Here is a 12,224-nt window from a genome sequence, read left to right as displayed (position 1 = left end):
TTCTTCCCTTACTTCTTCAACGTCAAAGCCAGAGGTCTCGAATTTTCTCGGTGATAGTAGAGCTTTGCAATTATGTCATCATTTTAATTAATATCTAAGTCTCCTTAAATGCCCATTATGTCTATTTAGGGTTATAAACTAGAAATTCGAAGCATCCTTTTATTACATATTCAATCAAAATATGACGATATGTGCATTGAGGTATTCGGTATTAGTTAACAACTTTATTTGATTTATTTTTGACGCAATAGCATTACACTGAAAAATGATCTGCACAAAAAAGTGTAGCAACTACCACTCCCATATCTCGGCCAATATGAAATATGGTGGCGTATTGCTTTGTCTTCACAGTAGGGTCCTATATAGTATATAGTATATACACTATATAGGATTAAAATTTACCACAGTTTGAAGGAAATCCTAAAACATTTGATTTGGGCAGTGAGTAAACACTCAAGACTCAAGTACTCTATTTTTTCTAAATAAATTATTAGCGCCAAAAAATTACAGAATCTGTGAGTTTATAATTCTGAAGAAGTGCAAAAGAGTATCACTGTGAACGAAATGAATACTGAAAACAAAAAATGATGAATATTATTATTTTTAATAACTAGATAATATATAGAGCATATTTTTGCGAATCAGACAATATTACATGTTTACACAAAACCACCGTAAAAAGGTTTTTGATCCTTAGCAATAAATCGTTGAATCCTTTGCATAAAATCACTAGGTCATTTTGAGTCGATCAGTTCGAGTATAATGCACGTTGGTCTTTAAATCGATTGAACGTCGTTTCTCGATCAGTGATTTCATAGTTCAATATCCCACGATCGAACTAAGGAAAAAGTCTATTTTGCTGCATTAAGAATCAGATTTTTCTTTCGCGTCTCACAATCTAAAATTCCCTCTAGTAAAATTGAACCGAAGTCTGACGTTGAGAAGATGATTTCGAGAGCACATGGATTATGGAAAAGACTATCCATTCTGACTTCCATTGCACGCGCTGATTGTCCTTAATTCCCATATAATTTATACTATCACGGCGGTCTAGCGCTCAGTCCTAATAGGATAGAAAATGCATCAACATGAGTTAATATAATAATCTTCGGGCACTACAACCTGCATTTTATTGCACCTCGCAAACTGTGCAAGACTAATCTACATGTAACGCAATCATACGATAATAACGTATCTTTCACTTTTGAGTCTCTGCACCGACAATCCATCTTTCACCGTAACTATAGTTTCCAAAGAGGAGAAAGCACTTGTCAAATTCAATTGAAATGGAAGGACTTGGGAAATCTGCTATACAATTGATCAATTCTATTTAAAATAGATAAATGGATAATCTCTTGAAATAAAAACGAGTAGATCAATAGTGTCAATGTCTATCAATTCTATTTCGTAATTTGGTCATAAACAATACAGGAAAAAAGGTTTCAACTTTCGACCGTATTTTGCATCTCATAAAACGGTACTTGACAAGCTGAGTGATTTGCATCGCATATAGAGATTTCTATCTATCAATTCTAATCGAATTCGAGTAGCGAGTGACTACTGAATATAAGCTATAGAATTTTATTCTCGAAGGCGCCAATACTTATTTCTAACAATCGTTACAGCATTAATTGCTGCCAATCACGCATATATGAGGGTCTGCAGTTCAAACTATCAAAATGGATCTAAATCTGTGATAAATTTGTTGTAGGTGCACTGAGTGCATTTTAAATTGGCAGTAAACTATATAGATCGTGTGTGCGAGTCATCGCGTATAGTGAAAACAAGTGCTAATTATATTTATGTGTCTAAATAAATAAATGTAACGGTTTTAGTTACATAAATAAGCAACAAATGAATATTTTCTACTTGATTTATGAAATATTCCATTAATTGATATCCTGAATAGAATTCAACTTGAGAAAAATGCAGATCATCCTGTGGGTGTTGATAAAACTTTTTTTGCTTAAAACTGGTTTCACAATGGGCTATACGAAGATTAATTTGAATACGGGAGTGAGGAATTGCGCCTTGCGGAGGTCGCGTCAACGATACAGTAACACTCCCGTTGCTGTCGCTGACCTGACATATTCGCAACAATGCTAGGCGTGTCTGGAGCGTGTTGCAACTGATTCTAGTAACCGTCTATACATTTAATATATTTGTGTAGGTATGCAGGTGGATACGTATATTTAAGTGCGGAAGGTATAATAAGCATAATTACTTTCGAAAAATTTAGTACCACTGCTACAAAACTGTATATTTAATTAATAACAAGCGAACTTCATTTATAATTCACAAAACTTATGATTTTACGAAATAATAATTTTACAGAAAATGTTCACAAAGTAGGTTCAACGCCTGGACAATTCTTACAAAAAAATGCCTCTTGCTCTTTTGTGAAGTCTTGTATCGTTTACCAGGAAAAACTCAAAAATTATATTTGAAGAAACGTTTTCCGGCCTCCAAAATGGTTTAGTTTGCATAAAACTGACAATGTTTGGTCATTTTTATAATTTTTTTTTAATAAATTGAAATAGCAAGCATTCCCATGACGAGCACAAAAAAAATCCCTTACATCTACGGCCGTTTGGAAAATACTGGAATTTAAAAAAATTTCTTTCATTTTTTTTTTAGAATTCGAAAGTAATCTTCAAATAATTGCAAAAGAAATGTGTATAAATTGGGAAATATGTTGCCCTTTATTTTACTTTTGAATGATATATACAAGTAAAAAATATTCTGCCACCATGATCTAGACTTTTCTTGAAATTTTACCTGTTTTAAAATGAAATTTGTTATTTAATTTTTTTTAAGTCATTGTAAGAAAATGAAAATATTTTGTAATACTGTTTACTATTTATAATTAGCTTATATGGTTATTTTGATTTAAATTAATTGAAATTACATATTTTAATGCAAAAACTGAGAAATCCTAAATTCGGGACTCCAATAACTTTGATTGGGCTAATTATTTATTTTTTAAAGATTTTCAGGAAACTTGGAGCAAAATATTTAAAAGTACAATATTTCAAACCATTTCTTAACTTTGGAAATTATTTGTTTTAAAATTTTTAATATGTTTTTTATATTTTTAACAGCAAGAATACTACTTTTTCCTTATTCATTAGACAAGTATTAACACTTATTTTTACGTAAAATTTACCCCATAAAACAAGAGTAAGCGTGACACGAACACGAATAAGCATGATTTCCTTGTTGAAAGTGATGAGGACTTCCAAATTTGAATTCTCCAGTAAATTTTACATTAAAATATGTAAAAGCAATTATTGAATTAAAACTAAGCCAAACAGTAAAAGTAGTTTTCTAAACTTTTCCTTGGTTTTAAAAAATAGAAAAAATCACAATTTGATAACTCGTCGAATAAATTGTTTTTTGATTTCAACTTTCTGAGATTTTTTTATGTATTTTAAGTTGTGTCCCAACTTGTTCCATAGAAATAATTTAATGAAACCACTGGTCATCCAATGGTTTATTTTCTCATATTAAAATAATTTATATCCTCCTTGTGGAAATTAGGAGAAAATCACTCATTACACTGAAACTTGGATTTAATAAGTCCGGGCTTACATCGTTCCTAGAATTCAACTCCTCGGCATTTTGGAGATGCAGGGACCACGGGATTGAGAGAATTGGCGGTGCTCTGTCAAGCGTCACAAATAGCATGATAGCATACGACGAAATCCAACTTGAATGGTTCAGGCTACCCTGATTGGTTACGTTTGACGTTTCTGAATTTATGTTGAAGGCCACTGCAGACCAGGTCCGAAACCGTATTTAATTCCAAGTTCCAGTGTAATACAGAGCAGTTTGTAACGCCGATCACTAATTTCCTTAAAATACCTAATAATTTCTATTAATATGTGACGTTCCGCAACGAACGAGCCCACTTTGCCGATGTAACGTTACGTATAGGGTCATATGAGAAAAATTCATTTAGAGTTGGCAAGTATCATAAGCACATGTGTTAATTATTTTGTTCAAACTGAAAATGTACCCACTTCCGGTCACTTTTAAGGCTTAAGTTAAAACGCAAACATCTACCAAATCCGGATCGACAAAGTGGCCGCATAGTAAAAAAAAAAGGATCAATTTTGTTGCAGAGCATTTTGCTTCAGCGATCATTTAACAATGGAGATCATAATGATTTTCCATTCGGATTAATTTTATTTATTTTTTTGGTTCATTTATCAGACTAAACAAAATGGCCGCCAATTATTGGCGCCGATGTCATAACGATATAACCTAAAAATGGTATCTAACCGCACGCAAGGGACAACTACAATTAACAGGTGATATTTTCTAACATCAGATTTCGTTATTTTTTCAACTTTTCAAGTACACTGGACGATCAGAAATCATAAAAAAGCTTGAATATGAGCTAAAGTATTGTAAGAACGTTAGCCATCTTGGCTTGACTTCATACATGATCCCGAATCAGATCATTATGATCTCAAAAGTCTATCATTCTCTTCGGCCGATCAAAATGCTCTTGAATTCGGTATCATTTTTGTTGCATATCAAAATGATATTGATTTCAGTACCATTTTGAACACTTTTTTTACTGTGCGCTCCTGTGCGGAATGTCACATATATTTTGTTGTATTGTTTTTATTCAGATTAATAGAATAGAGTCATTTTTTTAACAAAAATAATTAATAAGAAACAGAAAAAACTGCGATAATTTTTTTTATAATTAATTACTATATTTGATAAAAAAAACTGTTAACACAGTATAAACAACGTTCAAAGTTGTCTCATATCTCATGCATGACTTGTAACTATGTTTAAACTTTAACTATACTTCCATAGTTGCTAAAAGATGCTTTAAATGTCAAGGCGAGGACACGCTGTTGTCGAAGCTGCACTAGATAAAATATCTCTTACCGCCTACAATCGTTCCGTTACGAACAGTTAACACATAGTTTGAGATGATATCTTATTCAATGAAAAGTTAAAAATTTCAGGAAAATTTAAAAAATTTAAAGATCAGTTTCTTTAAAGTTCACGTGCATTAGGTTCTCTAGATCGATTTGAAAATAATAATCTTTATTTTACAGGACTCAATAGCATCCGCTTCTGAGATGGGAGAAGATGCCTATGACGATGGTGACGATTCCGACATGTTTATGGAACCCGATGAGTCTGAAATGGAACAAAGTGAAAGCCGAGCGACCCACGAGAAGGAATCAGCATCGATATCTAAAATGGATAGGTCAGAATCAAAACCAGAGTTGCTTGAACCTGAATCGACACCAGAAAAGACGCCAAAAAAACCACTCAAAATTGTAGCAGAGAATGCACAAATTAGAAACGGTCACCAGCAATCTCATGAACAAGATCCAGCCCCTGCTACAGTCCTAACAGTAAAATCAAACGAACCTTCCGTTAGTGTTGTAGCAACAGTTTCTCAAGAAAAAGATAACAAAAAGGGAGAGATCACCGAATCAGAGTCCAGGGAGAAGAACCTTGATACTGATAGCCAGAACTTCTTCCCCTCGTTTGCGGAGTTATTTTCCAATCATCGACTTCCTTACACGGAGCATCAGCAGCAGCAACAGCGGTACCGACCCAACCGATTCCTCGGGTACTTCCAACGCGACCGCGGAAATTACCAAGCCGCCTCTACGCAATCAAAGGAAGCCTTGCATCCAGTTTTGGGATCAGGAAATTTCGGCGTGATTCGTGGAGGAACCTATTATCCTGAAGAGAAAGAAAATGATGAATACTCGATAGATGAGTCCGTCTACAGTCCTTATTATCATGGTGGCAATGGTCGTGGAAGACAAAACTATTACAGAAATCCAAAACCACAACCCGTTCGAGGAGGAGACTTTTTTGCCAACTTCCGAGATTTCGCGGACATCACAGCACCACCCAAATCTAGCTTCTCTCACTTATCAGTCGTCTATGCAAACAAGAACGGCAGCCACACAGAACGAGTTCACGATCAACCCAGAAATATTTTTGAGACTCTGAGAATGCTCGAGGAAGAAGAGTTTAATGCAGCCACGACTACCACGACGGAAGTACCGCTCAAGAAGCTCAGCCAAGGCAAACGGAAGTTGATAAAGATAAAGAAATATCAAGAAGACAAAGCCAGGAAGTCGCGCATGACAATGGAACCCCTTCTGGCCCTTAGTTGAACATTCGTAGTAGATGAATAATTTTAATGTGTACAAACGACTCGCGCGCTTCGGGAGTCATCCCATAAATGAATCTGGCCATAAGATCAGAACCAAAGTCTGAGTAAAGCGTCGTCAACGTCGGAAAGGTGTGACAAGTAGTAGAAGAGGTCACGCAAAGATGGAGTGAGAGACTCAGTTTTTGCGTCGCGAAGACAAAACTATTTTACTTAATGACCATAAAGATATCCAGCGATGTCGGCATAAGGTCTTAAGGACATTTATTAGAAATTTGTGTCTGCTAGACACAATCTACTCGCATTGTAAACTTATTTGGAATCAACAGAGAGTCTGATGACATCAGCGTTATCATTGTGGAATATCGAGCAACGATTATTTATTTAGAACACTAAACTCTTGATATTTATTTGTTAAATGTACGGTTAATTACAAATGAAGTTACTTTATTTTTTTCTGTCATTATTCTCATATAAAAGTAAGTATAATCTGCTCGTATTTCAGATAAAAAGTGTTGATCAGGATATTTAAATTTAGTGATTTTAAAACGTAAAAATTTACTCAAAAAAATGTACTTGACCTAAAATGTAATTATGTTCAAGTAACCTGTCACAACGACTTTCGCATTATCGCAAAACGACGATAAAGTATTCCACGATGTACTGTCATGTAATGAGCGACTTTATTCGCATATGAATGTGTCTTACAAAAAGAATAGGCCGAGTCAGAACTGAGTATCGAGAAAGATCCGGTCTTCTATCTCAAGCTCTTTACATCTATCGTCAAGAGAGTTGTGACACGAAAACTGTAAAGATTCTATGCAAAAGAAAAAGAAGTAGTTTTCTTAATAATTTTCTTTTCATATTTCTAGAATTGTATTTGAAAACTGAAGGACTATGGACTGAGCTGCTTTTTGCGAAACGTATTTTTATACGTAAGATAAAACGTCTTTTAGCAAGAATTCTATCACTTTCGAAACGTCATTCATATTATCATAAGATAAACTTAAAATTCATAAAAAGCAACGGAATTCCTATCTTCTTGGAGTTCTAGCGCTTCATTTTCGAAAGCGATTTACGGCGAAGAGCAATCTTGAGATCATAAAACTTAAAAACATAATAATTCGATTTTAGAAGAACCTAATAAATTTTTTATTAATCAGGAGCATGTTGTTTGCATGTCCTTTAGGTATCACAAGCTCTTTACCCTTAATTTCACCACATTGTTATTTTATTTGTTGTTGATTATTGTAGAATTAATAGTAGATTTTACTAAACAAAAAATGTACTTGAAAAAGCAGTGCTTCGAAAAATAATTGTTGGTTTTGGCGCACGATAAAATCACAATAAATATATTTTTATAAACCAGATCCCAAGACTTATTTCCTTCTTCACTTGAATTGTAATATTATTGTGAAACAATGAAGCAAGTGTTTACGAGCAAGGGGATATTTAGGATATTGTTTTCGTAAGAAATTGGGCTTGCCAATTTGATATATATCATTTAATCATATAATTATAAAGCTAGAAAAGATATTTTAGTTTTAAAAATATTGATGAAAAACATCCATAAATCTGTATATATGTTTCTTTAAGTCAATAAAATTTTATGAAAATAAAATAATTTCGTGTAAATCATATACTACCCAAATACTGAGCTGCAAAAAAATACTATAACGTCCGAAGATTATTTCGTATACTTATTCATTTTTGTAATCATCTTACCGAGGTCAATATGGATTTCATGAGGAGCTGCACTATACATCCAAGCCGGTTTACTGAAAAAACTGTATTCTTTACAATCAGTAACATCACTTAACATCTTGTTTTTCTATCTTGGCACCCATTTTCCTTAGATTTTCAATAGCTTTGCTATTCAGCCACTTATCCTCAGAATCTAGATATTTAAAGTTATATGAGTTCAAAGAATTATTGTGAAGATTTTACCAAAATAGAATGTACTTTATGATTTCTTTTAAATAATTCTAAATTTTAAAATGCTTTTTTTCTCTCCGAAACTTTTTTCTTGACATTCAGATGGTTCTCGTAAGGTAACGCTAACATTCAATACATAATGTTGTAGTTTCCAAATGCTAGCATCGATATATTACCTTACATGTATTGGAACTTTAAAACACATGTCCAGTAGCCAATAACTCGACACCTATGGAAGCAAAAAATAAAAAATAAAGTAAATAACTTTTCAGAAGACTTTTTTAAGGAATAAGTGAAATTCATAGAATTCACGGAATTTACAGAATTTATATAACGCCCGGTCACTCGGAATTCACGGAAATCACGGAATTTAAGGAATTCACCAAATCCAAAAAATTTGCGGAAATAAAGGAATTCAGGAAATTCAACGAATTTACGGAATCCAAATAGTTCACGAAACTTAGGGAATTCATAATATTTCAAAGAAATTTACGCAATTATTGGAATTCACGGATTTTATGGAATTTGAGAATTCATGGACTTCACTGAATTCACGAAAATTCTGGAATTCACGAATTTTATGGACATAACAGAATTCTGTATTTCATGCAATTTAACTAATTTGTGAAATTCAAGAAAATCGTGGTGTACATGGAATTTACGAAATTTAAGAAATTCATGAAATTCAATGGATTAGTAAAATTCAACGAAATCGCAGAATATATGGAATTCATGGACTCCTATAAATTCCCTGAATTCCGTAAATTCCTTGAATTTCATAAATTCCGCAAGTTACCTGAATTTTATAGATTTCTTCATTTCTATGAATTCTGCGAATTCCTTTAATTCCTTCAATTCCATGAATTTCGCAAATTGCATGAATTCTGCGAATTCCGTGAATGATTTATTTAAACATTTTATTCTCATAGTAAAATTAATTTATTAATATAAAACTTTTAGTAGATAAAAGAAGAGGTTTGAAGGTAATACAGCAATTAAGAAAAATTTTTATGTAAACATCGCTTGTGCGGCAGCGTGAAGTTAACCCCTGTTTGAAACTGGCTTACACGATATCTTGACTTCGGGCCATCAATAATAGAAAAAGATGTGAAATTACTGAAATATAAAAAAGTAGCTATCGTGTGAAGTAGGATAATTTAAATGTGATAACATACAATAGAATGGCGGAATTTTGATTTTTTTAAATTCAGTTGTGCAATCTAGATTTCAAATGTCTGATTGCCCAAAGTCCAGATATCGTATCAGCCAGTTTCAAACAGCAATTACCTTCTGGCTACCGTACAAGCGATATTAACATACATTTTTTTTAGAATTGTTGTATCACCTTCAAAACGCTTCTTTTATCTACTAAAAGTTTAATATTAATAAATTAATTTTACTACGAGAAAAAAATGTTTGAAAAAAGTCATTGAAGATTACAGACTGCCCCCCTTTTCCCGCGAATTCCATGAATTACATAAATTAAGCGTATTCCGTGAATTCCACAAATTATTTGTATTCTGTTAATTCATTGAATTGTTTCGATTCCAATCATTCTGAAAATTACTCGAATCCATGAATTCTATGAATCTCATCAATTCCGTAAATTCCTTGAATTCCGTAATTTCCGTGTGCAAAATTTTCGTTGGAATGCTGGATGGTGACTTCACGATTTATAACACTTACAATACATTTATTGCAATTTCGTCATTCGAATACCATCTTTGCAATTTTACCTTACGCTTGTATTGTAGAAATCTTGTATAAATGTTGTAGAATTCCATATATTTTTAACAGTGTATTTAATAACTTTGTTTTAATTCATAAATAACTGTCAATTCTGCACAAATACAAATTCAGTACAAATGTGTGTATATAGAAACACATGCCAATCCAGAGTTTTCAATTTTTTATTTTTTTTCTAAATAAAACTTGTGACAAATCAGAAAGTTTGTTAAGATTACTATATAAAATTAGCATAATAATATCTGAATGTTCTCTGCTACTTGTTTCCTCAACTGTCAAATTTTTACATTACCTTTTTTTTAATTAATTCGATTTTCTTAACCAATTAGATATGAGAATAAAGCACAAGGGGAGAAAGTTTTTGATGTGGCGGAGGAACTCACGTAATGCGAATCCCAGTCCCAGGCTTTCGCGATAAGTGGGAGGGTACTGTATCACGTTTTGACGCGAGAACTAAGATCTCGGAACCTTGATTTTAAAGCATAGGTCTCGCAGTTTCAGGTATGAGGCCATGCTCCTTTGCTCTCAACTCTCGAATTCTATGCTTTTAGGTCATAGAGTCCGAGAATTTAATGAACGTAAAAATGATAGCTCTAAAATCACGCGCTTCCGTTAATAAATGTCTTGAAATTTCCCTCCGTGTAGAAACTAATAAAATTGGACATCAAATCTGTTAATTCATTTATATTTGAAATGTCCAATTAAAGCAACACAAATTTTTTAAAAAGGCAATCAACATTTTATGTTAAAACAGTTTTTTAATTAACAAATTACTTTAAGGCCATGTGTCACTTACGTGATATCTCAAACGTCAACATTTTTTAAAACAATTCCCGTTCACGCGAAATGTAATATCCCGTAGAAAATTTGTAAGTACAAATAAAAAACACTAAGGAACGATTTTTTGTTGTCCTGAATATTTTAGATTAATTGCAGAAAATATTATCTAAGAAAAGAATTTTTTCATAATTTGTAATTCTAACAATTTCGAACTTTACGAATGTTTCCTAATGCCTTTTATATAATTTCCCATATTTACAACTTGATGTCATATCAGAGAACTCGTGTCATACCAGAGAACCTTTGCATGTAATATATTTAAAAAATAGACTGTTTAAAAAGTGCAATATCGATTTCTTAAACTATTATTTTTATATGATCGCAGAATGCATAAAGAAAATTGAAAACCAAATTCTCATTATTGATGAAATTTTACCTGGGTGGAAATTTACGTCGCGGGCTGGCCATTCTACGTCTGGAGAACTCGACTTTAAGTCGGGCTCTGGCCGAGGTTTCTGGTCGGAATCTGGCCAGCATCGCCACGCTGCGCTGGCCAGCGTTCGGCCATGGAGCAGGGCCGGGAGTTGGCCGGGGAGCTTGACCGTGGCCCGGATGGGATCAATTGTCGCTTTACTAGATTTAAATGATTCGGGTTTCAATTGTATGAAGAGCATCTGTCACTGAATTAGGGGATCAATTTGATTATTTTTTACTGCAAAATTAGATAATATTAATATATGAAATTCCACACACCCATCACACAGACAACATTAACTATTTTTACGTAGTCGTTTAGAGACATAAAAGTATTTTAAAAATAAATAATAAATGATTGCGAGTATTTTGAATTTAAATATTACTAGTCCTGTTTAGAGCAAATACATATATTACATTTTTAAACATTATATTACAAATAAAATGTATAACGCTACAGGGTATCTAACCTAAATATCTATACCTAAATCTAACGCCTAGCAGTCGGGAGTGCTAACCACTGCGCTAAACCGACAAGTTGAAACTCGTTGAAAAAGCCATCCTCATAAGGTACATTTCAGAAAAGTTAAAGTACCAAATTTTGAATTATCTTTTTCTAATTATTATTATAATTTTACGATAAAAAAGAAGTTTTAAACCTACAAACTACAAATAACGCTGAGATTTTGAACCAGGGGGGGGGCTCTTTTTATTATAAATTTAAAGATTTAGGCCTAAAATAAACCCACCAAAAAAACAAGACATATATTGATTTATTTGATTATTTTATAAACTAAATTATTTATCTGTGCACTTAGTTGAAAACTCAAAAATTGAACTGTTTTATTTGTGAACGGTTTGGCTGTGTATTGAAAAATGCGGAAAATTTTATCAAATTAAACTCCTTAGGCAGTGTATTTACAAAGTTTCAAAGGTTTTAAAAGGACTTTAAAAAAGATGATTTTCTTAAATTCTCCTTCGCTGTTAAAATACGGCTGTGGGGTGTGACGTAGTTGTAAATCGACTCTCACGTTCTCTTGTGTCTTTTGTAGCAGTTTCGTAATAACTCTAAAAGAGGCGGGTCATGTGTCTTGTGTTTGGGGAAAGAGCAAAGTAGAAAATAAAA

General features: G+C 32.9%; 1 protein-coding gene and 1 pseudogene across 3 annotated transcripts in view; one reads left to right on the top strand and one right to left on the bottom strand.

The window, feature by feature from the left end:
* LOC117174721 overlaps positions 1-7,784 on the top strand; it is a 126,222-nt gene extending 118,438 nt beyond the window's left edge. For all 3 annotated transcript variants that reach the window (XM_033364038.1, XM_033364040.1, XM_033364039.1), the window contains exon 3: positions 5,082-7,784. In XM_033364038.1, the coding sequence (XP_033219929.1) occupies positions 5,082-6,167 (1,086 nt within the window). In that variant the 3' untranslated portion in view covers positions 6,168-7,784. The remainder of the gene's footprint in view (positions 1-5,081) is intronic.
* A 14-nt stretch (positions 7,785-7,798) lies between these two features.
* Positions 7,799-12,224, bottom strand: part of LOC117175488 — a 21,311-nt pseudogene continuing 16,885 nt past the window's right edge.

The sequence above is a fragment of the Belonocnema kinseyi genome, chromosome 6, assembly GCF_010883055.1.
Source record: "Belonocnema kinseyi isolate 2016_QV_RU_SX_M_011 chromosome 6, B_treatae_v1, whole genome shotgun sequence".
NCBI classification, from domain to species: domain Eukaryota; kingdom Metazoa; phylum Arthropoda; class Insecta; order Hymenoptera; family Cynipidae; genus Belonocnema; species Belonocnema kinseyi.
Note: the sequence above shows the minus strand (reverse complement) of the source record. Positions and strands in the feature narration are given on the sequence as shown.